Raw genomic sequence first — 26,710 nt, 5'->3', positions numbered from 1 at the left:
CGTTGCCGGAATACATTTCTTGATCAATCCTCCTTTTGGCAAACCGTTAAACGTTTTTTACATATAAAACACAATTTGCAGATCTCATAGACTGTTTTTGCAAAAGCAAACACATTCTCATGCAATTAGATATTTTGCATTGTGATGCACTTGTGATGCATAATGGTAACCACAAGTGGCAAAAGGTAAACACAAATAGAGCACATGCATACGTTTAACACAACTACTCAAAATGTATCACACTTGTTTCAAATTATGTGACAACCAATTTAAGTTAGTTCAGAGTGTAAACAGGTTGCTGGACAGTGCAGGTTAATATCAACAATGGACAGAAACTATCAGTGAGCATTCAGAGTATATAGGCTGTAGACGGCAATGTGCTTCTCCTTTACAATATTGAAATGTCTGTTTTTCCGGTATACAGTTTTTCACAATTACTCAAATACATTTTTTTAAACATTCCACCCGTTTCTCAAAACTGTAAACACAATTTACTGTATTTACATTTGCTGTATTGTAAACAATTTCTCCTGGAGCTATATGAGCTGCCCTGAACACTATTTTCCATTTTTTGATGTAGCTCTGACTGCTCGTTGTTTTCATTTTGACTGCTTTGTGAGATGATCTGAAGACAGTGTTTGATTTTGAGCACAGGTACAACTGTTTTTAGGTAATTGTTCAGTTTTGCAGAAGTTGACAAAGGTTTGGGGAATGTAGTTTGAGATTTGTGTTTATAATTTTGAGAAAAGGGTGCAGGTTTCAAAAGATGTGTTTTAACAATTGTGAAAAATTGTAATCCTTTATCACCTCAAAACCTCTCTTTAAGAGCCTACCAGTAGTCTGAACAATTTTCAAGATACTTGAAAGTCATTTGTAAACCTCAAGTCTCATACACTTAGCACTGCAGAAGCCAGATAAAGTATTAAAATACTTTATTAATTAATCCGTGAACAAACAATGACATAAAAGAAATGAATGGCATTAAGTGAATGGCATTTCACGTAGTGAATTTAGTGAAATGCATTTTTTAATTGTATACTCTCCACCCCAAGCAGATTAGGAACAGTGCATTACTATATTTGCAGACACTACATCCTCTCCCTTCGCAGAAGTAAATACAAAGTTTGGCAGATGTTGAGGGCTACTCCTAAACAGTTATTTATTTATTCATCTAGACTGTTATCTTTTATCTCATTCGGAGCTACCATAATTATATGTAAGACGTAAGATGGTAATACAGAAATTCTGATCTCTGACATTAAAATACTTTATTAATTAGTCTGTGAACAAACAAACAAAATCATAAAAGAAATAAATGGGGAGTTATTTCAGGTGAATTTACAGACATTTCATGTGTGCCTCCAGTCAATCCTTTCATCCAAAATGGCATCAAGCGCTTCCTGGAATAAAAAAAAACATATATTGACTATAGCAACATGCAGGGTTGCTATAACAAGGAAGTCAGCATTTTCGGGAAAACAAGCCACACAATGTTAAGTCACACAATGAACTCACAGCTTACACGGACTCACCAATTAATGACATTTATATGACCTTTCACTACCTTCAAGTACACAAAATGTTAGGGATGCATTGATTCAATACTGATATCGACTCTAGCTGGATCAGGTATCGGTGACAATATGACAAATCTATTTTGGTTCTATCTTATTTTATGTTCATTTATGTGGACATGGCGTGAGTCACCAGTAATCAGAGAGCTAACATAGCATAGAGCAGGGCTATTCAATTACAAATTAATTTGGGCCACATTTTAAAACCATAGACTTGAGCCGGGCCACACATTTTCAGCGACCAGAAAGCAGGAGGTAATTATTCAAACCAACACAAAATCGTGTAATGTCTAGCAAGCAATGTTTATTATTTGATTGACCTTTCAACTTGGCAACAATGAATAATGTCACTTCAACAAAAAAATAGTTAACCAACCAATTGAGGTAGCCTAGTAGCAATACTTTTTTTTACACTTTTTAACAAACCGAAGAAAAAAATTACCCTGGTATATCTCAAAGTGCATAAAAACAGAGCCTACAAGAGGCCTAACATTTGCATTTGAACCTAATGCACTCATTGCAAATCAAACACATTGGCTTTAAGTTTGCAGCGGATGGTAAAATAACGTTGGGTTGAATCGACGGTTTTCATGTAATTTTAGGTTCTGGGGTTGAAAGAGACATTTTATTTTAGGCGCAAACTGCAAACACCAACTCAGAACCAGGCTCTGCTCTGAACTATGCGCAGCATTATGGGTCGTTGCCAGGCGACGCGCAGAGCTTTGGGGCTTTCCCAAACTAGCTTCTTGGCCCTCCCTTATTCATTTCGCCTCGCGTTTGCCCATAGCCAGAATACATGAATCCAGTGGAAGTGAGTAGGGCTAGATCGAAGTAACTAGCTTCGGAAAGGGCCCTCGCCTGTCCGTAGGATTTTCAGTGCGTAGCGAAGCCTCTGATCGTGAACGGTGTTTTGCTTTTCTGTCTGGACCATCGGCTGGGCCACTCGGAGGCTGCGTCTGGGCCGCATGCGGCCCGCGGGCCGCTAATTGAATAGGCCTGGCATAGAGGGAACTAAAAACAAACGATCAATGCAAGCTACGGCAAAGTTCTACGGCTACTTAGTGACACCACTAATAATATAAGTAATTATTAAAGGAACTGTATGTAAGAAAAATATTTCAATTAATCATAAAATGGCCCTGATATGTCACTAGACATTAAGAAATCATGTTCATTTTAAATACTTATATCACTGACAACAGTAGTCCGGCCAGGATATTGTCATTTAAAAAGTGAAGTTGCAGCCCTCAACTGATGTTGATGTTGTGTTTTGTCATGTTGTGTTTTGGCCTGATGCGCCACCCTCCACCTATCTACTAATCACGAAGTCAGTAGTGTTTCGCCATCAGGGTTGGCAACCTCGAGTCAGGGGGAAGGGGGAGGGGATACACCGCTCTTCCGTATTTTGAAAGTGATTGCAGTACCAGTTTTGGCCACAATCTTACATATGGTTCCTTTAAGTATATACTCTTTTGATCCCGTGAGGGAAATTTGTTCTCTGCATTTATCCCAATCCGTGAATTAGTGAAACACACTCAGCACACAGTGAACACACAGTGAGGTGAAGGACACACTAATCCCGGCGCAGTGAGCTGCCTGCAACAACAGCGGCGCTCGGGGAGCAGTGAGGGGTTAGGTGCCTTGCTCAAGGGCACTTTAGCCGTGTCTACTGGTCGGGGTTCGAACCGGCAACCCTTCATGTGCTTCATGTGCGTGACGCACAGTGCGTCTAGGCCAGCGTTTCTCAAACTATATAGTATAAGTATAAGTATATATACTCTTTTGATCCCATGAGGGAAATTTGGTCTCTGCATTTATCCCAATCCGTGAATTAGTGAAACACACTCAGCACACAGTGAACACACAGTGAGGTGAAGCACACACTAATCCCGGCGCAGTGAGCTGCCTGCATCAACAGCGGCGGTCGGGGAGCAGTGAGGGGTTAGGTGCCTTGCTCAAGGGCACTTCAGCCGTTCCTACTGGTCGGGATAACTATAGACCGCGGAGTGAAATTATGCCCGGTGGACTGCGGACCAACAGAAAAAGAAAACAAACGTTTCTGCAATCAGGAGGAAATACTTGCTAATTTGGTGTCATCAAACATAGAGGCATACATTTAAGTGGTGGTATGAGCGTTAATTTAATGCATGCGTGTGTGCGTCTGCGTGAGAGAAACTGAAATCACTCGATAACGTTGGTAGCAAAGCTCCACTTGTTGGAAGGCTATTTAATTATGTAACAACATTTTATAGAACGACGTGGATTCTTGCAACTTCCATAAAAACAGAGCAGAGACTATTTAATACACTGGCTAGCATTGAGTATAGTATAGTCAAATTTGAATATAACATGGGCAAAAGCTATTGTAGCATAATTCGTCTTCCTGTTAAAGATCTCCAGATCTGTCATACACAAAAGCTGGTATTGTGTTTCCTGAATCCTTACATTCAGGCATTCGAATGAAATTTCATTGAAAAGCATGTCAATATGGTTTCCTTTTGCCAACCAGTTTATGATGCTTGCATAAGGGAACATCCCAAAACAATGGCACCCATATAATTGCTGTCGTTTTGAGAAGTATTTCTCATGCAAGCATCATACTTCAACATACTACAATTATGTGTTACATTAGTGAAGCGGTCCTCTGAAGAATGTGAACAAAGTGCATGTATAACAATATAGCATAACAATAATAATTGTGATAATGATAATCATCATGATAATTTGAATGGGGCGTGGGCCCTGTGACCCCAAAGTCTGCCATGACCGGGTCTCCGGTCAAAGAAGTTTGAGAAAGGCTGGCGATAGGGCCTCCTCCTGGCACATAGAACCAGGCCTCACAACTCCTTAATACGGCACTGGGTCTGGGGCGGTAACACTTGCGTGTGTGTGCGTGCGTGCCTGTGTGTGCATGTGCGTGCGTGAGTGTGTGCGCGTGTGTGTGCATGTGTGTGCGCGTGTCTTAATAGCTGCTTTCAGACCTACGTGTAAGTCCGACTGTTCTGCGGATGTCAAACGGTTGAGCTATATATCTGAACAACATCACCGGTCATTTGGAAGTCCAAACTTAGCCGGCTGTTCTACTGCTCCCCTCCTAGTATTTCCGACAGACATTATGTAAATGAGCTTGTGTCTGAACGAAGCGAAGAACATGCAGAGATTCTGTTCACGTGTGTGTTCAACCTGTTCAACCACACGGAGATTCTGTTCATGTGCGTCGGTGTTGTTCACATGTCAGCATAAAGTCCGCAGGTTAGCATCATGTCTGAATCACCCGAAGGGTCAGACCTCCGTTTGACAAAGAGAACATACAAAAAATGTGGTCATCCTAGCCTATACGGTTCTCGAGACATTCACAGAAAACTGTGTCCGCCCTACCCTTCTTTTGGGGGGTTCGGTGCTGTGGGTGTGCGACACTAAAATCAATGGTTCCGTGTCATCCTTGTTGGGCTACATGCCCACCAAGTGTCGTGCAGCCCGGTTTTTCAGCATCCTGGGAATAGCTACAACGATCAGTTACCTGCAGACATTACTTTGATGTTGTCAATAAATGGGCGATTTACGCAAAACATTTACAATACAAAAAGTATGCCTATTTCCGTTATCAGCTCCAAAGACATTGACAACTGTATCAGGAATGCAATGCACACACACACACACACACACACAAACAAACAAACAAACAAACACACACACACAAACAAACAAACACACAAGCACTGACCAGTTCCTTCTTGGATTCTGCCACTGCCAGACGAGCGAGAGGAACGCTCTGTAGAAATAATAAAATGTGAATTATTAAGTACCACTTAGTCGCACTGCAGGTCTGCACTAGAGAATTATGAAGAGGATTGGTGAGCACCACTAGCCCGCAGAGTCAAAAGTCAGAGGTACTCACAAGAGGGAGACCATGATAGGCCTGCAGTTTTCTTTTCAGAGGGTCCATCTCCTGCTTGACCACAGAGAGTTGCTGGGAGGGGGGACAAAAAAAACAAATCGCAAAATGAAATGGCCCACTGCTCTCTGACAATGTAAAATGGCAGGTTAAGGTTTTTGATATATGTAACATTTTGGTTCAATGTGTATGTACCTCTGAAATCTCTTCGATGCAATGATGAGTAAGAGACCAAGTAACTTCCCTGGAAGCTAATTTTTCCTAAAAGCAAGTCAGACAGATTAGCAATGTAGTGATATAAAAATGTATCCACGTATTATAGCTGAATCACAAATCTACAGACACTGCTTGATATAGACCGGTTATGGCCATACTAATTAAGTATGTAAGAACAGGTGAAATAAGGGTATAAACCAAAGGATTTAAACTTAATTCTAGTCTTATAAGGGCACTGAGCATTCTAGAAGATGAAGCCATGCATTTCCTCTGAGGTTTGCTTGTTGGTCCTAGCAAATAATCCATTGATTTAAAATCATTTTCATGATCTTAATCTTATATGGATACTCTGTGTATTTCCTCTCAAAACAAATGTTCATGGAGAAAACAATGAACACACACAATAAATACCTCTGCACTCCTAACTCTTGAAGTAATTTCCTGGAATTTTTTCTCCATGAAGTTCTTATTCAGCAGCCTCTCTTCAGTCTCAACAGACTCCACCTCCTGAGCCTTTTGCACCTTTGATATTTGTCTGTACACAAATACCCAAGCGCATAAACAGGCACACACAAATAGAAAGTCAGTGTGGCATGTAACAAAACTCTGAATAAATTCCATAGAGATGCTGGTCCTTAGCTGCTAGAGCCATAATTTACTGCAATAGGGGAGTGCACCTAGTTAAAATGAAATACTTACATTTGTAAAGACTTTTGAGAATTCAAAACCTCATTCTTCTTCTTTTCCAGGTTGCGCAGTTTCTTCTGCAACTCCCTGTTTTCCTCTTCCATCTCCAGAAGCATTTTAGTTTGATAATTAGTACTAGCCAAAAAGCTGCATGGGAAAAAACACTGCTGGTTGGATTGAGAAACTTCACAATAGTAGATATAACAAACTGACAAAATATGTGTTTTGCAAAACTTTAAATTCCTTTGTGTATTACCTTGCCACTTTGGTGTCCTTCGTTTTAAATGCTATAGCCATACTCTCTAATGTATTCAGAGAGCGGCTCATGGGTTTGAGCTTTCCACGGGAAACATTTTCACCCAATGCACTTTGAAGTACCTTTTGGTGGTAGGCTCCTGACAAGAATGAGAGCTTATTAACTCAAGTAGCTCGGAAAGGGTTTCATATCTGTAGTTGATGACCAATCAAACATTTGAAGATTGTTTCTACTAATTAACTAATTAACTTGCCTAATGGTTTGTATACAGTTTGTATATGATTATTATTATGTTCATTCTATTTAGTCTATTAATATTTAGGCTATATGACTTTACAGTTAGTAAACTGTCAATTTGAATGTAATTCTAATGTTATTGATGTAATTGTAAGTCGCTTTCATCTGCTAACAATAACAACCACCATATATATTTAAATAAAAACATAAAATCATAAATTAGGTGGAATTATGTTTTTTTATATTCTCTTTATTATTCATGTTGTGGTTCAAACAAGCAACCGCAACGCATGACTTTGGCATCTTTTTTATGATGTCAAACCATCAGCGTTTGACAATGTAGGATCACGTGTGTTTGTTTACACACCGTTGTCCGAAACCGGAAGTTGCTGTGTAATCGAGAATAGTAACTCATTTAATGACAGTAATGGCGATTTACATGTTATGTGTATGAACATGAAAAATAAACATAGATGACATAGATTGAGTTTATGTTAAGACGTTAGTCCTAACCACTCACCTCCAACAATAATATTGTGTTGCGACCCCTAATGTGTCAACAAGTGCTAAAGGTATGAAAAATGCAATTCTGCTTTCCACAGCTGATGGTGGTCCAACTGTGTGGAAACGAGGTATTTGTAGCATTTTAACGTTTACGTTAAGTGCAGATTAATAGCAGTAGCAGGATCTTACCGTCTGCCTTACACTCGCCAGTTTTCTGCTTTACGTCCTCCACCAACCAACCAATTTCTTGGCCTCGTTGTTCACTGTCCTTTGATAGCTTGTATAAAATGTCAATCGTGCGCATATTCACCTCAAACCACGGAACTTCTCCGAGCACCACTTTCAGCCACTCGCTGACCTGTTTAAAAAGCAGCCTCGTTAAATACATAGAATGACAAAATGCTGAAATGGGTCCCGAACTTGCGTTCAGAAAACACGACTAAAATGAACATAATCAAGCGAAAAGTAACATTAAGCACAAACCTGTTTGTTTTTATCGCACATACTGGCTGTTCTTGGATAGAAACGAATGATATAATGTCACAATCAAATTATGCCTGAGACCCGTGTCCGTCCGTCCCATCCTTTCTTTTACGGTCTTCACTGGTTCAAAATGAAGTCGACACTCCCGCCACCACCACAACTTCTTCCTCTTGCGTTAAATTAGTGATAAGTTACAATCTTAGTGAATTACCGCCATCTGCGGGACTGACATGGAACCACGAGGTGCGCACGCAACCAGACGCAAGCATCGACATTCTTCACAGAGATTGAAAAATGTTCCTCTAGGGGTTGGTAATGCCATAAATAAATATATAAACTGTGAAACAAAGGTTGTTTTCATCATAAATTGTCAGCTTTTTTCCCTGACAAGGCTGCAAAATCTTGTGATTCTACTGAGTTTAATATTGTGTTGAGATTTGTTCATGGTTCACAGGGATGTTAATGGTCTAATAAGTGCAGTAACTGACTATCCATTTAACTGGAAATCACAAGGAGAGAGAAATCTGTATTTTTCAAAGGGCCGAGCCTCATTATATGTTTATATACTTTATTTCATTATTATTTCATTATTTCAGCTGCAACGATTTATATTGCTTTGATGAATACATATGGGGATTGAGGGGTGCCTTGTTTCACTCCTCTTGAAAGCACAACAGGTTTTGTCAGGAGAAATAGCCATTATTTACTACCCCAGACAGCAATTATCTTTGGGCCAGAATCGCCAGATCCACATGAAAGCCTTTAGGTCCGTCCCAGCTCACACATGGTTTCTGATATTAACACACTGAATTTGCCATGGGTGTAATGGCAGGTGTCCCAATACTGTTGTCTGCATGGTGTATGTATGTGCCTGAATCTGGACACTGACTCCATTTCATTTTAGGTCGAATTTAGAGGGCAACCTGGAATCAGTTCAAGAAATTAATTGTGCTTATTTGTAAATGGACATATTTTATTAAAATCCACAACAGGAGACAAGCCATATTTTTCCTTGCCATTTCTTTTTCTTTTAGTCTTTTTTTGTCCCAGGCAGATTTTTTTTTTATAAAAAGTAATATAACACGTATGTATAATGTACCTGTAATATAACAGGTACCTTAATGCTGCAAATCATTTCCCACTACGCCTTGATTGAGGTTCCTTTGTCTTCAATCAAACCTCAGGAAAGGAAATTATTCAGCGTGCCTTCCAACATTGCAGCAGACAGAGGAGTGACACGTATTTACATAAAAAACAAAGAGGTGCATTTTAAATTGAAGGAAGTAAGTGAATGTCATTTTTAACAGTTAGTTATGACACGTTATGTCCTAGATGCTCTATTAAGCTTCCATTACATCTTCCTCATTCGCTTTTTAAATCTCTGGTGAAAAACAGGTGAGCTGCCAATCAGTGAGTCTGGAGAGTGGGAGCCGTAGCTGCCGTCTGATGCTCCTCCAGGTGATGGCGCTATTCCAGCTTCACTCATGGTGGACATAGGCTCTTCCTCAAAGACATCACTTCCCAAGGGCCCTGGCACCTGGGCCTCCTCTCCATCCTGCGGCTCCATCTTGACTTGAGGGAGGTGCCACAAGGGGGAGTTGGTGACTGCTGCACCTTTAAAGAGATGACCAGTTGTTGTAAACATGGTTTGTTAACAAACCCAATAATATTTTTTTTGCACCAAACCAAATAATATGCCATAGTGCTCATGTTTTAAGCCATAAAGTATAAACTATGCAAAAATACTTAAACTATAAACTATGCTGATATGCTTTTATCAAGCAACTAGTTTTAGCACCATCATGTTTATTTGATGGCTCTGGGTGGTATTTGTTTTGCACGCCTTTTAGGCAGCTACTTAGGTGCTGCTTTAAAATCAAACAAAACTTGTTAAATGAAACCAGACTATCAAGGGTAAGACCTAAATTTGTAACATTCTGATCACCATAGCCATTCATACGATTCTGCAGCGTACACTATGTAACATTACGCAGGCTACCATTTTTAATTTTTAATTGTTTTAGACAAATTTACTGACACATCACAGGGTGCAATGAAGGTGAAATTGGCTAAGTAATTTGTAATATGTTGTAAAATCTATCAACATAATATTTTATACACCCGTTCCTTAATGTCAGACGACTCCGTCAATATTGCTTAAATATGTAAAGCTGACACAAAAGGTCAATAGGTGCATTCTAACAGATTTTGTTAGATTGTTGACAAGAGATATTGCTTTAACTGACGTTTCCTTTTGGCTTTTGCTGAACAATCAGGTTTTACCTCTCTGCCCTAGCATTTACAAAAACAATTTCTTTGAAACCATATCAAATGCCCCATATTGCATTCTTACCTGAGACATGAGGAGAATTCTCTGAATCAAGTCCACCAGCCATTCTCTCACTGGAAGTACCCAGCACACCAATGGGCAGGGCCTGGTCACCGGATGCCAAGTCAGCCTCGGGTTCCTCACTGACAGGGAAGGGAATGTCACTCATAGGTTCGTCTTTGACCCGCATGGGTTTGGAGTCTTCTAGAGCCTTCTCTGGATTTACTACTCTCTCATACTCTTCTGAAAGCTCTCTGCTGACCTAATTGAAAAAGGATGGAAAAAGATCAACAATAAAAAGAGCACAGTCACAAAGATAGTTTGACTGGCTTTAAAGACTGTTTAGATTCAAAATTGCAAATTGAGACAAAGTAGTCAATAATCCTTAAACACCTACAACTTAAGCATGTAGTTTGCAGAGTGGTTTGACAATTAACTGAATTACAATTATAATTATAGCTTCTGACGATTATAATTGTTTCTGAGATAAAACGATTTGCCACACTTAGTCCTGCGTTATAAATCCAGAAAACCCCTTTTCTGAACAGCTGAGCACTTTTGTCCCTTTCTAAAATGCCGACTCTGAGCCAGACTGTGGTTTGTTTATTTCAGCTCAACCCAAATGGTGAAAGGAAAGCCACTGGTCAGCAATATAGGTCAAACAAATCCAGCTGTTTGGAAGTCAGACGAAGAACAACAAGTACTGTGCAAGATGTGTTACACAGTCATATCTGCAACACAGAAATACAATACCAACAACAAAATCTGAAATCCAAAAACAATGTGTCTATGACCAAATGAACAAAAAAAATTCTGATTTGTTTATCATGATATCACTACCGTTTTATTGCCCAAGTCTAGCTTTATACATTACAACGTCTGTCGTTCAGATGAGACAATAAACCGAGGGTCCTCCGTGGTGCTCCTGACTCACTGTGGTCAATACAGAATTCATGGCACTTGTCGCAAAGCGTAGGGGGTTCCCCAGTTTCCTGTCTAAATTCCTAACCTGACTCATTCAATCTGGCTCCCTAATCACCCCCCAGTGTAACTGGCTTATTCAATCTGGCCCCCTAATCATCCCCCAATGTAATTGGCACATTCATTCATTCCCTAACTCTCCACCTCGTTCCGGCGCATAATGACTTCTGTGCATCAGCCCTTTTCACTGTAAAGCACTTTGGGTGTCTTGAAAAGCACTGTGTTAAAATAAGATTATGATAATCGTTAAGGGCTGCTTCATTTGCCATAATCAACCAGCCCTTCTATTAAGCTGTTAATTACACTGGTGTGTCTCACCTGAACCATGTAGCTGTGGTAGTCCTTGATGCGGCTCTGCCAGAAGCGCTGCAGTGCCAACACACTACCGATGCCCACCTCATGGAACACTTGCTCCACCACATCAGGGAACGGGGTAGCACCCAGCTGGGCCTCCCGGTCCACTGCAACACGAAGCAGCCAGCTCAGACGTTGGTAGTGCTCATGCACCAGGTCTGTAAGTGTCTCCAGCACACTCTCGTGGGCTAATTCAAAGCCGGCATGAGCAAGAACTGTAGCAACAGACTGGTACAGAAGCTGCCGACAGGATGGCCAACTAAGTTCTGTCACTGGTTCCCCTTTCCCCCTGAAGCACAGAGAGATTTTGGTTACTTTATATTAACTTGAAATAACACATAGTGGTACAAGATATAAGGGTCTTAACCCACCATTTTTGTACATCTTAAAAGGAGGGTAGACTTACTTGTAGAAGTCGCTTTCTGGGTTGCTATGCCGAAGCTGGAAAGGCAGGCTTGGGACCTTACTGTCTGGGGGCAGCAGGTCATCTGGCATGGTTGGTGTGGGAGGCCTTGGAGGTAGTGGCTCACCCTCCTCCGTTTTGAAATTGCTCTGAAGGTCTGCTGTAGAAGATGCAAGTGGCTGTTGGCCTTGCTGGGCCGCAGCTAGAAGGCTGCGAAGACGGCGGACATGCTGACAGAGTTGAACGGTGTGAATGGTGAGGCTACAAGGTTCCGAAGGCACATCAAGCATAGTGGTGGGACGAGGGCGTGGGGCAGATGGCTGGTGCAGGGGCGGGTCCTGCATCTCCACCTGACGGAACTCTCGCTGCAGCAAATCAAAGGAGCTGCGGCCAGGAGGCGCGGAAACAGCTGGGATCTCCCCCCAGTAACGCATCATTTTGATGGCTGACCACCTGCAGCTCTTGTTAGTGATGTATTAATACCTGACAATAACAAATGTGTATTGGATTCACTGGTAAACATAAAATGCAATGCTGAAACATGGATAAACAAAGTTAGCACAACTCAACACAAATTTAGCCTGATGAGCTCAAAAGTAATGAGAGATGCTGTACTAAAGAACACACTAAACCAAACTCACACAATAGTACACAATATCAATAGGCAAGTCCGTAAAACTTACGTTGGCTGATGCACTATCGTTACATCTAAAAGTTAAACAAAACGTGCTATGTTTTGCTAACATATGACAACACGAAGTTTATCGGCAAAAAGTAGACATTAGACGTTCTCTGGTATTATTTTGCCTTTCACAGCAGGATGCATGCCGGGTATTTGAGTTCGCCTGTATATGCACCGTGGGAGAGCATCGGATCGACATAAATAGTTCCTGTATGTTTTCATATGATTAAGAACAAAATATTTCCCCATATTGCGACATATGATTCAATACAGCGGACGAACTATTTTCATTTTTCGTGTCGTTTTCGATGTCCACATTATACAGGGCGGAAACCTAATTCGTCCGGGCGGTCATGTTTAAAAACAAGACTGCCCGGACGAATTAAGTAAAAACAAGACTGCCCGGACGAATTAAGGGGTTACATATCCTGGGAAGGACCAAGGACCGTGTGTCAACCATAGACAGTAAAACAGTCAACGGTGTGAACTGTGAACTTCAAAAATGGACAGTGGCGAGACACTAGAAATGGACCCTAGCGACAACATAAATAAGGATATCGTCGCTGAATTGAAAGACGAGAATACTAGCGTAGCTGATACCGAAGACAGAGATGGCCCTTTCAAGAAACCCACATTCGCACCACCATCCGTGGTGTGCAAAAGAGGGAATGCTAAAAGTTGTTCAGACAAGGAGGCCTCCCCCGTTTCAGGCAATGAAGATGCTTTGGTGTCCAAAGATGTGAAGAGGAATCATGGTTCTCCTGATGAGCAGGAGTCGCAATCATCAGAAGGTGTGATTGAGGAGAATGTGTCTCCTAAAACCGACGAAGCTAAAAATATGTCTACGCAGTCCAGAGACAGCACGCGTTTACCTACGAAAACGATACAAGATGTCAAACCCAAACCCAAAGCACCTCCAGCTGGTAAATTCAAACCAAACCCTCCCCTTCCCTACACTGAGCCCCCGTGGGGACGTCCTGCAGAGATGCCCTATGCGTTAGAGATACTCAAAACAGGGACAATTGTCGACTCAATTCCACTTACTCAAAACAGTTATTTTGTTATTGGACGCTTACCCCTGTGTGATGTATCCTTGGAACACCCATCAATCTCGCGTTACCACGCAATTTTGCAATACAGAGGAGAAAGCGGTGACGCTGGAGAGATTGGTGAAGAAACTGGATTCTATGTTTATGATTTGTCTAGCACGCATGGCACCTTTGTCAACAAGAACAAAATACCCCCAAAAACCTACATCAGGCTGAAAGTAGGACATGTCCTTAAGTTTGGGGGTAGCACTCGACTCTTCATATTACAGGTGTGTAATACGGTGCATTCCTTAATTAGCCTTCCGAAGCCTCCAGTGTCCAATATAAACTTGTAGGACAGAATAATGCAAACTTAAGTTGTTGGTCCATAGAGATCCAGGACCTATATCAGTCAACCTTATTGACATGCCATTTAGGCTACATATGACAGTGGCAGATGTCCATGTCTTTATGTTGAATCAGGTCTGCACTAGCAATGGGTTGTGTTATGCGTAGACTGGGGCATTCAGTGATGGTGCTCTGAAGGCCTGAAAGACAAGACAATGGATTGATTTTTAATTAATATTTTTGTTTCCTTGCCACTAACGAGTATGATCATGCTCATGTATGCTCACTACTCCTGATGTAGAATATGACCTTAAGGATAGGTGTAAAATGGGTGGAGTGAAAAAAATGCAGATGGGTCTTATGCAGAGGTGGCATACAGAATGGGTGTCCCACCTACCAATCATGGCCTAGCAGGTGCGTAGTTTTCAATGCCTGTGTAAGGCTCGAATGGATGGATAAATAGACGGATAAATGGGGATGAACTACACTGACATTTCCCTTCAAATTGCTGTCTCATCGTTTTGAGGTGTGAGAGGTCCCTGACATTTCATGCAGTTTTTTTTTATTTTTATTTTTTTTTTTTTTTTTATAACCCTTACAGAAATTTCAGTTATCACAAATTTGAGGCAAGGTGATATTTTCACATGCAAATTAGGTTTCTGGCAAACAGTTGTGGTTAACTTTTGGCAATGTTGCAGCAAATTTACAGCAATGTCATATGCAAATTAGGTTTGTCACCATTAGTTCACTGGAAGTTTGCCATTATTGGCTAAGTGTGGTGGCAAATCACTGGTGAACATATTTGCCACTAGTCACATTGTTGCCAGAACTTTGGCACTAGTCAAACTCATTGTTGCCAGAACTTTGCTGGAAGTTTTCCTATAGTGGCCAACATTGGCAAACTTCTGGCAATATTTTCTAGTGAACTCATTTGTTTCCCACAAATCACCCGCAAGTTTGCTGCAAATCTGCCGCAAAATGTAATTTTTTAAGGGAAATAACTAATTTACAAATAGGCTGTTGGCGCCACTGCCTGTCCTCACCGCATGGTGGCAGTGCAGTTTTCTGTGTATATGTGCAGTAAAAGCAAACATTTGTGCCAACACAGGGTCCAGAATCTGATGAAGAAACCGAGTCAGAACTTACCGTAACGCAATTAAGAGAGAGAGCCAGGAAGCAGCAAGAGCTGGAAGAGAGGATGATGGGAGATGGGTCTGACGAGGAGAAGGAGAAGGACGAAGAGAAAAGTGACCGCATCCCTGGGAAGAACTCCACAGACGACTCTGGCTGTTCTTGGGGAATGGGTAAGGTTTTTTTTTCTTTTTAAATACAAAATGTTTGTGTAGGGCTGGGCGATATGGACCAAAACTGATATCCCGATATTTTGGGGCTGATTGGCGATATACGATATCGATACGATATTGATATTTCAAACAGAAAGAGCGAAGTGCTTCATATATTCACTCAACACAACAATTATGACAACACAGCCGGTTTTAATTATATTCATTTCAGACTGCTCTAACAGAGCTGTGCAAAAAGGTGTAAACAATAACATATACCAATAGGCATACAGTTGCTCTGAGGGATGTGCAAATAACAATATTCGGTCGACCCTGATTGGCAACACAGGCCTACAGCTTTACAATAAAGGTAACACAAAACATAGGCTACCGTTAAAAGCCAATATAATAAACCAATTGGCATACAGATAGAGCTGTGCAAATAAGAAAAAAGTAGGCTACACAGCACATACCTGTTTGTAAATATTTAACTGCACAAGGAGTAGGGCTGGGCGATATGGACCAAAACTGATATCCCAATATATTTTGGAGCTGATTGGCGATATACGATATATATCGATATTTTAAACAGAAAGAGCTAAGTGTTTCGTATTCACTCAACCAGCTTTAATTAGAATTATTTCAGACTGCTCTAACACAGCTGTGCAAAAAAGTGTAAACAATAACATAGGCCTACAATAGGCATAGGCTACAGTTGCTCTGATAAAGCTGTGCAAATAAGAAAAGACCAAAAGTTGACCCTGACTGACAACGCAAGCCTACATTGTACTGCACAATGCAATATTTTGGACACAAAAATATTGAAAAACCTTTTTTACCCGTAAGGGTTTGATAGGGCCTAGATGACAAGCAAATGTAGCCTATGATGGCCTAGACATGTTGCTATCAACAACAAAAATTGTTTTAAACAATTAGGCTACTTAAACAACGTAACTGAGTCACTCATCAAGAGTGTGATAGACGCTACCGTCGTTTTGTATGCGTTCATTTTTGCATGTTCCGGTTCGTAAGAAAAATCACGATTGAATGGGGTTTCAGGAATCATAAAAAATGATGCCCCTAACTGCTCGCGAGTCCCCGCGTGCATATCCTCTTAATAAAATCAGCTTGTAGGTTGTCTCCCTGAGGACTTTAGATCTGCTACTGTATATCGCTAAACGCAAGCATTCATCAGTGTATTTAAATTAGCTAGGCTACGGTATGTACCAAAAATTAAATTTTACCGTGAGTCGAAGAGCTGTAAACAGTGTTGTAACTTAAATCTGCGTGTACAAAACCGCTTGGCGGTTGTGCCGACGGAATAGGCATCAGCACCAACCTCTGATCAAGGTAAACAAAATCTGACTCGGTGTCAGTGTTGCCACAGTTACCTTGAAAAAGTAATCTGATTACTGATTACTGATTACTCCTTTAAAAAGTAACTTAGTTACTTTACTGATTACTTGATTTTAAAAGTAACTAAGTTAGATTACAAGTTACTTTATTAGTTACTTTCAGCAGCTGCCGACAACACCCCCACCACCTCAACATAAAAATGATAACCGGTTTTGCCAATACTCACTATACAGGAAGTGCATTTTAACAGTAATGTCAGCAATGTATAGCAGACATACCAACCTAACCTACTTAGATACTGAAATTCAGATGTTTGTTCAATAATGTCTAAGTACACCAAATAAGGAAGGCCTATTGATAGAAATTGATGTTATAGTAAAATATGTTGATTTTTTTTTTCATGTAGCCTTGGCAACTAGCCATCTTGAATAGGCCTGAGTAATATGCAAATGAAATTACACTTGTTAAACTCACCTCAACAAGTCTTTTGCAATCATTTAACCCGCCGTGAGCAATGCTAAAGTCGCTGTTACAAACAGTGCAGTGTGCAAGACTATCATAATGTTTTAATCTTATGAGACAATTGGGTACACTTTTGTGTAGTCTGATGTGAAATGGGTCTTAAATCTTCCTTTTTGAGGGGCACTGACGCTGCCATGACGCTCCTGTTCCTAGATACACTGACTGAACTGATTAATTAAATTTGGGAGAAAAGAGATATAAGCACACTTACACTGAAAACTGATTGGTTGATTTAGCAAAACAGACCAGGATGCTCTCTGTCTTGGATGCGCTTCAGGCACAAACGCACCACTCCTCTCTCTCTCTCCCTCTCCGTTGTGTGCGCGTTAAACTCATATGCACACGCGATTTGAATCCGGTCTGGCTTGCGTGATCTTGTTCGCTCTAGGTTCCGGGAGATTTTATGTAATTTGCGGGCGTCAGGAAGCCGCTATCAATATGTGGGAGACTCCCAAAACTTCGGGAGACTTGGGATGTCTAGCTAGAATGTGCAATGTACCTTAATGTTGTCATGTTTAGCTGACACAAACTCAAAGTAATGACTGATGAAATGTGCATCTCTCTCTCTCCCCCTCCATTGTTGTTTACGAGTGTCGCTGCGTGGTTTTACACGTGAATTGTGCTCATGCTGAAAACGTGAGCATAGCCTACATGACATTAATCCCCAAGACAAGAAGAAAGAAAAGAATATATGTTTTTACTAAGGAAAATTACAAAAATAGTAACGCACAGTAACTTAGATAAGTAACTTTAATCTGATTACTGGTTTGTAAGTAGTAGCGCGTTAGATTACTCGTTACCGAAAAAAGTGGTCAAAATAGACTAAGTAAAGTAACGCGTTACTGGCATCACTGCTCAGTGTCCATCATGTTTGTAGTGCTGTGAGGGAGAACGTGCACACGCAGGGGTGCAGTTGAGCAGAGCTGCAGCTATCTGAATGGTCTGAACACAAAAGAGCAAGTGGTTTTGATAAAATGGCCCATTATTTGACAAAATACCGGTATTACTATTGTCTCAATTACATATCGTTTTCAAAAATATATCGGTCGTAGTCGTAATACCGATATATCGCCCAGCCCTATGTTTGTGCAAGTAATGCTATTTCGCAGTACTTCGGTAGTAGTAGTAGTAGCTGTAGTAGTAGTAGTAACTTGCATCAGATTCCAGGTATAGCAAATACATTACTGTGGTTGCCATCAAGACATAAAGCAAGAAACCTGTTGAAAGAAATGTTAAGAGTCTCAATCTCAATGCCTTTTATAATGACTCTGTCTACAGCGGAGGAGGCAGCACCAGAAGATGAGAATGAAGAGAACCCGTTTGCCACAGAATTCCAAGAGGACCAAGAGGCTGCCTACCTCAAGGATCCCAAGAAAGCACTTCAAGGCTTCTATGATCGCGAAGGTGGTTATCTCTTTTCTTGTAATGAAATTAGAGAAGTTTGTCCAAATATAACCTTCTGACATATTTTAAAAATACATTGTAGATGACTTAAAGGACATTCTGAGAAATACTGACTGACTGATTTCTTGAACCTATTTTTCATAATCCTAGGGGAGGAGTTGGAATTTGAATATGAGGAGAAAGGCCATGGTTCGTGGCTTTGCAGAGTAAGGTAAGATGATAAGAGGAGGATTGACACTTTCAGTGTCCTAAGGTGGTCAGAGGTGGATTACATTTTAATGAATGAAGGCTCTCTCGCCCGCCCCTACTGCCTGTAGGAAGAATATCCCACTTGCAAGTTCGGTGTATCCTACCCGCCGACCGAAGCAGGATCAGTTTACAGCACAGAGGCAGGCTAACTAAACGCTAGAGATTGTTGCAAACGTGTGTATAATGGCAGAGCCGGCGAAGAAGCAGCGAAAACCCTTGACGGAAGACGCAAAGAAAAGGAAAAGAGCTTCAGACCGAGCGAGGGGGAGTTTCGTAGAGAAAAAGCATCAGACTTGCCTGGTGTCCCTTTAAAGAATTTAGGTTGCTGTGATTCATTGCTGAAAGTGCATCAACGTAATTCGATGTTCGATCTATGTACTGTACCTATGTAATGTACTTCCAGGAACATTAGTCAGACAAACAGTTTGAGATATTCAGACAGACTTTACATTTGACAGGTGTAAAGGGAACAAGTGCAGTGTCGAGTTTGACGTTGGTTGGATTAAGTTGGAGTAAGTTAGTTAAGGATTAGTTAAAGATATCTGTGCAAAAATGCGGTTAGGATAGCGAGAGACATAATCACATGGACTTAATTTGAAAAACATATATCATGGGCCCGATGATTGCAGTTTACAGGCAAATTCACACTCATTCTTCTCAGTTGAATTGCTCATTATTATTGTTATTTATTATTTATTATTTCCTATATTTCATTCTACATACAGCTCTGTGTCCATCTCCACACCCATTCTTTTCGGTTGAATAGCTCATAAACTCTTTAATCACCACATGATAAACCGCATATCAAAATATACAACAGAACTTACAGCATACAATGTTATGTTTATCTGTACAATAAGGTGTTCTCGACTAATCTGGTTTTGAAATCACAGCACATTTCTGCATTATTCCCAACATTGGGCTGACATAATGCATTTCACCCCAAAATAAGGAAGCACATGTAGGTGGTGCTCAAATGGTCATGTGAAATGCACCTTTCCCAAACCCTTAAGAGCAGCATGATCTCACCAAACATAATGCCGCAATACATGAGATACCGCAATACATGAGACTGCAAGGTGCCAACTGCACTGTTGCTAGAAGTTAGAGAGAAAAACATTTGTTTTGTTATTAATGGAGTGGAATTTTCAATTTAAGCACTTTGAACAATTTGCTACTTATCAGATGTAAATTAGACCACCAGTCCTTTACTGGCATTACTCCTAATATTTCTGTGTGCTACAATCATTCTCAGGCTGCCTGTGGATGATGCTCATGGCAAGCAACTGGTTGCTGAGGTAACACATACAGGAAAGAAGAAGGAGGCATCTATTCAGTGTTCCTTGGAGGCCTGCCGTATTCTAGAAGCCCGAGGTCTGCTCAGACAGGAAGCAGGTGAGTCTCTACAGCTAGGCTGGCCAGTTACAAGGGGTTCCGGCTACAGAATAGCTTTGTCCACTGTCCTATTCTGTTTCCAATCTCTGACAGTACAATTAGCCTTGTGTTGTAGCCAGCTGTGCCCAAAAATGAAACAATTGGAATTGGTGAAAAATATTGTACAGGTCTTAGCATTGGGACCTAAACATCATATTGAGAAACTCCAAGCAAAATCTGAGACCGTGTGGCAACTATTTTCCTGGATTCTGTCTGATTTGACACGGAATGACCTAATAATATATTGAGCTTGGCTTTAGTGAGCCATTTTACTTGTCTTCATAATGCACAGAGGATTTGTTATGGCTTTGTGTCCCCTCACTCAGTTTCCCGAAAGAGAAGAAAGAAAAACTGGGAGGACGAGGACTTTTATGATAGTGATGATGACAACTTCCTGGATCGGACTGGCACTGTGGAAAAAAAGAGGAAAGAACGCATGAAGAGGGCTGGAAAGGTTGAGGACCAGCCAGCCTCATATGAATCGCTGGTAAGGTGTTCTCTATTCATATGGAATAATAATAACACATGCATAATAATAATAATACAGTTAATAATACAGTTAAAAAAAAGTGTTTTATAGAAAAAATAAAACACTAAAAGAAAACAACATCTGATCTGATCTTATCCCTCAAGCTTCACAGACTGAAATGTGTTGTGTGGACTATTTTTAGGCTTAACATAAAGATATGAACTCATGTCCTGACATTTCTGCTTTAGACCTTGAAGTTGAATGACGTGGAGAAAGAGATCGCAGAGACAGAGAACAAACTCCGCTCTTCAGAGAAAAGTGAGCTGGGCAATGTTGTTTGTTGGTTTGTTTGTCTGTCTGTTTGTTTGTTTGTGGTTAATCATAAAACATTATTTAATAATATACAAAAGCAGTATGGTTTTAACTGATGCTTTTTTCATCAACAACTATGTCACCTTATCACATTTGTGCCCTCCAGTTAATAACAGCTTGGGGCGGTGGTAGCGTAGTGGTTAAGGAGCTTGGCTAGCCTGAAAAGTTGTGGGTTCAATTCCCGGCTTCCACCATTGGGCTCTTGAGCAAGGCACTTAACCCCCAGATGCTCCGGGGACAATGGCCCTTGTAATATAATTGACATAAGTCTCTACAGTATAACTTAACAGCGTCTGCTAAATGTAAATCTAGTAAATCTGTGCTCTGTAAATGTGGATGCAGGTGGTTAATAACAGCTTGGCTGTCTGTGTGCTCTGCAAATGTGGATGCAGGTGGTCAGCGGGCTTCCTCTGATGACCCGCTGGATGCCTTCATGAACGTGGTGTCCAGTGAGATCAAGCTGGACAGTGTGGAGAGGAAGAAGCTCCATGTCCATATTGCTGAGCTTCGCAAGGAGGCGCAGCGCTTGCACAGACTGATCGATCTTACCCGGCCCACTCAACTTCCCTCTCTGCAGGCAAGGTGAGCGCCATTGGCTGCTGTACTACCACACACATACATACTGTATGTACATACAAATAAGCTCTGAACTGGCCCTTCATCTCTTGCTGTCATAATCAAGATAACATAAGACCATAGAGAATCACCTTAATCGACCAATTTTGAGTATGATTTCAGTGAGAAATAGGAAGGGGAAATGGTAACATGACATTCAGTAGGTAGTGCATTCATGGGTGGTATATGACTTTTCTGGTCTAGTGGATCTAACCCAGACAAGCCGAAAAAACCAGCATTGCCGATGTTTGGTGCCATGAAGGGAGGCAGCAAGTTCAAACTGAAGACTGGAACCATAGGGGTGAGCGCTCTCTTAGCTCTGTGTGTGTGTCTGTGTGTGTGTGTCTGTGTGTGTGTGTGTGTGTGTGTGTGTGTGTGTGTTCAAACTGAAGACTGGAACCATAGGGGTGAGTGCTCTCTTAGCTCTGTGTGTCTCTGTGTGTGTGTGTGTGTGTGTGTGTGTGTGTGTGTGTGTGTGTGTGTGTGTGTGTTCAAACTGAAGACTGGAACCATAGGGGTGAGCGCTCTCTTAGCTGTCTGTGTGTGTGTGTGTGTGTGAGTGTGTGTGTGTCTGTGCACTGTCTTAGTATAGCTGTGCATGAGTCTTACTCAGTATTAGTATTGGCCTTTGGTGTCTATTTTGCTCTCTGTCTCATTAGACATTGCCCCCGAAGCGAGCATGTCTACCCCCTGAACTCTTCAACATGAAAGAGATGCCTAAAGGGGGTGAGGAGGAGGAAGAGGATGAGGAGGAAGAAGAAAAAGAAGAAGAAGAAAAGGAAGAGCACGCTGAGGAGGAACCACAGGCCAATGGTAATCTAATCCATTTAAAACACAGGCCAATGGTAATCTAATCCATTTAAAACACAGGCCAATGGTAATCTAAGCCATTTTAAACACAGGCCAATGGTAATCTAAGCCATTTAAAACACAGGCCAATGGTAATCTAAGCCATTTAAAACACAGGCCAATGGTAATCTAAGCCATTTAAAACACAGGCCAATGGTAATCTAAGCCATTTTAAACACAGGCCAATGGTAATCTAAGCCATTTTAAACACAGGCCAATGGTAATCTAAGCCATTTTAAACACAGGCCAATGGTAATCTAAGCCATTTTAAACACAGGCCAATGGTAATCTAATCCATTTTAAACACAGGCCAATGGTAATCTAATCCATTTAAAACACAGGCCAATGGTAATCTAAGCCATTTAAAACACAGGCCAATGGTAATCTAAGCCATTTTAAACACAGGCCAATGGTAATCTAAGCCATTTAAAACACAGGCCAATGGTAATCTAAACCATTTTAAACACAGGCCAATGGTAATCTAAGCCATTTTAAACACAGGCCAATGGTAATCTAAGCCATTTTAAACACAGACCAATGGTAATCTAAGCCATTTTAAACACAGGCCAATGGTAATCTAAGCCATTTTAAACACAGGCCAACAGGCCAATGGTAATCATGGTAATCTAATTCATCTTAAACACAGACCAATGGTAATCTAATTAATCTTAAACACAGGCCAGTGGTAATCTAATCTCCATTTTTAAACACAGGCCAATGGTAACGATCTCTAATTCATCTTAAACGCAGTTCTTGCTATAATTGTGCTTGTTGTGATCTCCCCTGAGCTAACTGTTTGACTGTTCTTGCAGTGTCTACATTAAAGGTTCATCCTGAAGCCAAGGACATGCCTATGTCTGACAGAGTTGAGAAGGAACAGCATCATCACCCAGAAGACGCAATTAGGCCTCATTCAGGTATGGAAGTGTCAAACTGCCAATAAAATGGCAATGTCCGGGCCATTAGGCAAATAGAAACATATAGCTATGATCAATCAATCTGCTTTAAATGTGAAATTTGTCACAATGAATCTTATCTAAAGAATTAAATGAGATATCTGACTGAAATCTTTGCACAGTTGTTATAAGACATGGTAGACACTTTTGACTATAATTTCACATTTTAAATTTTTGTGTGAATTTCATATTGAATTACTCTAAGGTGAGTTATGGTAAAGGGGGTAAATACGTATGCATTGATTTGTTTTTCTACTTTCTATTTTCAGTTCATTTACTTCGTTTTGTAGTGATCTCTTTTCACTTAATCAAGTTTGATGTAATACACTTTCATTTCTAAGTGTTGTACAACAATTTACAAGGAGACTGAATGCTTGTTTTAGGCACTATATGTATATCATAAAACTATGCCAGTGGCTATTCTACATTTTGCATCCAACTATACCATACCTTAACATTGATTTTAACCTCCACTAGAGGGCATGCATGGACATAAAGGTTTTTTCACCTAAACTTTTTTCATGTTCAGATACCGAAAAGGAACACTTGGAATCACCAAGACAGCAAATTAAAGAGAAGAGTACAGAGAAGAAGAGGCCTAGGAAGCCTATGGGCCCTGCCAGGGTAAGCACCTTGTATTCATTTGAGCTGTTCTGTAGGTTAGACGTGTTGACTATTGTGCCGTACAGAACGTTACATGTTCGGTGCCGGAGGACCACTTCACACAGCCCCCCTATTGCTTGGTTATATTTCATAGAACACATGACATGAACGTTTTAATAAATGCTTTGGTAGAGTCAGTGAAAGTTTTATAACTTCTGATCAAGCCAAAATATGAAACAGAGCCCTTACCAGCTCCATCGATTCAGAGGTTTGTTTTTATCTGGTAAAGGTATTTGCTACCTCTTGGGTTACTTGATGGTGAATACTATCTTGTTTTCTTCTTTGCTACCTTGTGGGTTATATGATAGTGAACACTATCTCTTTTTGTCGCGGGACCGCTTACCCGATACCACCACTAACCTCACCTTTTACTAGAGGCACGAATAAGCCCCAGAAGTGGCGATGGAAACACAGATGGCCTTGACACAAACTAGCCCGCTCAGAATTGGCCTGAGAATAGAACACTACGGTGTTCAATCAAAGACTATAGAAATATTAAGAGGGGAAATTATGTTGCCTTTTTGCCAACAGCCACTAGATGGCACTGTGTTAGCGATGCCGCCATGTTGGACTGAGTATTGTAAGCATGTCGACCGGGAAGACCGCTCAAAACAGACAAGATGCCTGTACTTCTGTACTCTTTTGGTTCAAATTGTGTATTTTTTGCAGAAGTGGTCATTCTAGCAGTTATTGCTTGACCAAATTTCTGGTAGAATGTTACTTACCCATTGTTTAATTTAGTGACTGTTTGGCATGAGAGTGATTTGAGTGATTGCTCATACTGTAGCTTACTTTTTGATTACTGTTTTATTAACTTTTGACTTGTTTATTTTTTTTTGCTGATTGCCTTTGGTTTGGTATGGTATGATGACAAGTTCATATGTTTACAAAAGGAGAGAAGTGCCGCACACTCCCGAGTTACACATATAAGTCTTTAATGTGACTAGAGTGACTCTAGTCACATTAAAGACTTATATGTGTAACTCGGGAGTGTGCGGCACTTCTCTCCTTTTGCAAGTGTTTAACTGGTTGCCAGCACCTCCTTTTCTGGTGTGCGTTTTGCACCTCCACTCATCAAAGTTCATATGTTTACCCACAAATGTATGCTCTCTTGCGTCCCTCCCAGCCCCCCAGTGCCCTGTCAGGAAGCTACCCTGAGGACGATCCCGACTACTCTGTCTGGGTACCACCAACAGGTAAAGAAAATAGCATTTAACACTCAGTAAATGTATTGTGATGGCACTATGGATACATTTAGAAGCTTTGATTTTGGGTTGTGACAAGGAAAGTCCCTGTGGTAAGGATATTAGATTGATTCACAATAGTCTTCACCATGGCCTTGTCCTAGACTGAAAGCTTCATTGAAATGTTCTTTTACTGCAAGCCTAGGCTTAATCCATGTGCAGGAAACTAGCCCTATCTGTACCAGCTGAAGGACCTGATGAGACCTAACCTTCAAAGGATCTGTCAGTTGACATTCTCCCCAATAATCCTCTCAGCATTTAAAGGGTCTGTAGTTAACATTCCCCCCCATGTTTTCTGTGTTTTCAGATCAGTCAGGGGACGGCAGGACTTATCTCAATGATAAATACGGCTACTGAGGATGTTACAAGATTTTCAAATGCTTACCAAACTATCCTCTATCAAACCAGCCAGGCACTAGTTCACCCTCCAGTAGTTTATTAGTTCACCCTCCACCTGTATGTAGTCTTTAAGCCCCTCTTTACACTAAGAGAAAAGTCTGCCTTTCTGGAGACACTTCACTCACAAACATCTCAACACCGCTGTAGAACTGTGCTCAGTACTGTGTCAAAGCACTTAATTAATTTTGTTTTCAGGATGGTAAAGGACAGCTTTGTTGTTTGACCAAATTTGGAAGAGGCCACTGACTGTCACACATTTATTTTTTTAGACCTTGTACTGTATATTTTCCGACTTCTCGTCCTGTGTCTGTACTTATGAAACCAAGAATGTTTTTTTGGCCTGTTTTTGGAACACTCTCACAGGGTAGTCACGTCCCATTGTAAATCTCCTCAACTCCCTCAACCAACATACAATTTTAAGAAGTAACGTAATCTCTTTTGATAAATAAATAAATTAAAGTCAAATGTTGATTGTCCTTTTTGTCCTTCGTATGCCTGATTCTTCCTTTCTTTCCACCTATTTTTTTTCCAAAAGTAATCTTTTCAGCCAATGCATTTATATTGTGGCAGGTTCCTAAACTTATCTCTAAATCGACCACATTAGCATAGTTGTCTTACTTGTCTAAGAGAGACTTAGATTCTTTAAAAGTTGCCTCTCTCAGGCTCCAAAAACATTAGAGACGGAACAGAGAGGAGCTGGTACGTTGCACAACATGTGATTCATTGGCATGTGACACATCCGCATACATAGAAAAACGTCCTAAATTAGGAAGTGGCATAAAAGTAAACATAAACGACAACCACTGATACAAAGACTCATTTGCATTTTTACATTTAGTAGATGCTTTTATCCAAAGCGACATACATATGTCAATCAATTACAAGGGCATTGTTACATTACCCCCTGAGCAACTCAGG

At 40.8% G+C, this 26,710-nt stretch overlaps 3 protein-coding genes across 4 annotated transcripts; 1 reads left to right on the top strand and 2 right to left on the bottom strand.

The window, feature by feature from the left end:
• Window positions 1-915: 915 nt before the first annotated feature.
• Window positions 916-7,993, bottom strand: haus1 (HAUS augmin-like complex, subunit 1). The gene is made up of 9 exons (XM_076299981.1): window positions 7,853-7,993; window positions 7,559-7,727; window positions 6,629-6,767; window positions 6,385-6,519; window positions 6,097-6,220; window positions 5,665-5,730; window positions 5,473-5,544; window positions 5,299-5,346; window positions 916-1,400 (listed from the first exon to the last, which is right to left on the bottom strand). Exons 1-9 carry the CDS (start codon window positions 7,871-7,873, stop codon window positions 1,350-1,352), a joined length of 825 nt encoding a protein of 274 aa, XP_076156096.1. The 5' UTR covers window positions 7,874-7,993; the 3' UTR covers window positions 916-1,349.
• Window positions 7,994-8,804: 811 nt separating this feature from the next.
• Window positions 8,805-12,737, bottom strand: supt7l (SPT7 like, STAGA complex subunit gamma). The gene is made up of 5 exons (XM_076299398.1): window positions 12,603-12,737; window positions 11,923-12,402; window positions 11,481-11,805; window positions 10,206-10,443; window positions 8,805-9,466 (listed from the first exon to the last, which is right to left on the bottom strand). Exons 2-5 carry the CDS (start codon window positions 12,354-12,356, stop codon window positions 9,204-9,206), a joined length of 1,260 nt encoding a protein of 419 aa, XP_076155513.1. The 5' UTR covers window positions 12,357-12,402; window positions 12,603-12,737; the 3' UTR covers window positions 8,805-9,203.
• slc4a1ap (solute carrier family 4 member 1 adaptor protein) lies at window positions 9,379-26,272 on the top strand. 2 transcript variants are annotated; one of them, XM_076299397.1, is made up of 14 exons: window positions 9,379-9,498; window positions 15,086-15,281; window positions 18,417-18,542; window positions 18,693-18,753; window positions 20,047-20,186; window positions 20,552-20,712; window positions 20,943-21,012; window positions 21,459-21,648; window positions 21,886-21,982; window positions 22,341-22,494; window positions 23,343-23,447; window positions 24,016-24,110; window positions 25,276-25,345; window positions 25,701-26,270. In XM_076299397.1, exons 1-14 carry the CDS (start codon window positions 9,496-9,498, stop codon window positions 25,748-25,750), a joined length of 1,518 nt encoding a protein of 505 aa, XP_076155512.1. In that variant the 5' UTR covers window positions 9,379-9,495; the 3' UTR covers window positions 25,751-26,270. The 2 variants fall into 2 exon arrangements, with proteins under 2 accessions (XP_076155512.1, XP_076155511.1); XM_076299396.1 differs by lacking the exon at window positions 9,379-9,498 and adding an exon at window positions 13,003-13,919 and having other exon boundaries at window positions 25,701-26,272.
• Window positions 26,273-26,710: the final 438 nt, after the last annotated feature.

Source organism: Alosa pseudoharengus, unplaced genomic scaffold (assembly GCF_046254945.1).
Source record: "Alosa pseudoharengus isolate Yale_2024_CS ecotype anadromous, Long Island Sound unplaced genomic scaffold, YU_APseudo_1.1 YU_APseudo_1.1_scf_22, whole genome shotgun sequence".
NCBI classification, from domain to species: domain Eukaryota; kingdom Metazoa; phylum Chordata; class Actinopteri; order Clupeiformes; family Clupeidae; genus Alosa; species Alosa pseudoharengus.
This window is presented reverse-complemented; position numbering and strand designations above follow the sequence as displayed.

Bases quoted from the DNA above. Each gene is read 5' to 3' on its own strand.
- slc4a1ap (XM_076299396.1), top strand. From the start codon at position 13,104: ATGGACAGTGGCGAGACACTAGAAATGGACCCTAGCGACAACATAAAT. The intron at 18,754-20,046 runs GTAAGATGATAA...AATCATTCTCAG, and splicing joins TCGTGGCTTTGCAGAGTAAG to GCTGCCTGTGGATGATGCTC. The intron at 23,448-24,015 runs GTATGGAAGTGT...TTTCATGTTCAG, and splicing joins CGCAATTAGGCCTCATTCAG to ATACCGAAAAGGAACACTTG.
- haus1 (XM_076299981.1), bottom strand. From the start codon at position 7,873: ATGTGCGATAAAAACAAACAG. The intron at 5,731-6,096 runs GTATTTATTGTG...ACTTGCTTTTAG, and splicing joins CAAGAGTTAGGAGTGCAGAG to GAAAAATTAGCTTCCAGGGA. The intron at 1,401-5,298 runs GTCAGTGCTTGT...TTTTTATTCCAG, and splicing joins CAGAATCCAAGAAGGAACTG to GAAGCGCTTGATGCCATTTT.
- supt7l (XM_076299398.1), bottom strand. From the start codon at position 12,356: ATGATGCGTTACTGGGGGGAGATCCCAGCTGTTTCCGCGCCTCCTGGC. The intron at 10,444-11,480 runs GTGAGACACACC...TTTTTCAATTAG, and splicing joins ACCACAGCTACATGGTTCAG to GTCAGCAGAGAGCTTTCAGA. The intron at 9,467-10,205 runs GTAAGAATGCAA...ATCTCTTTAAAG, and splicing joins GAATTCTCCTCATGTCTCAG to GTGCAGCAGTCACCAACTCC.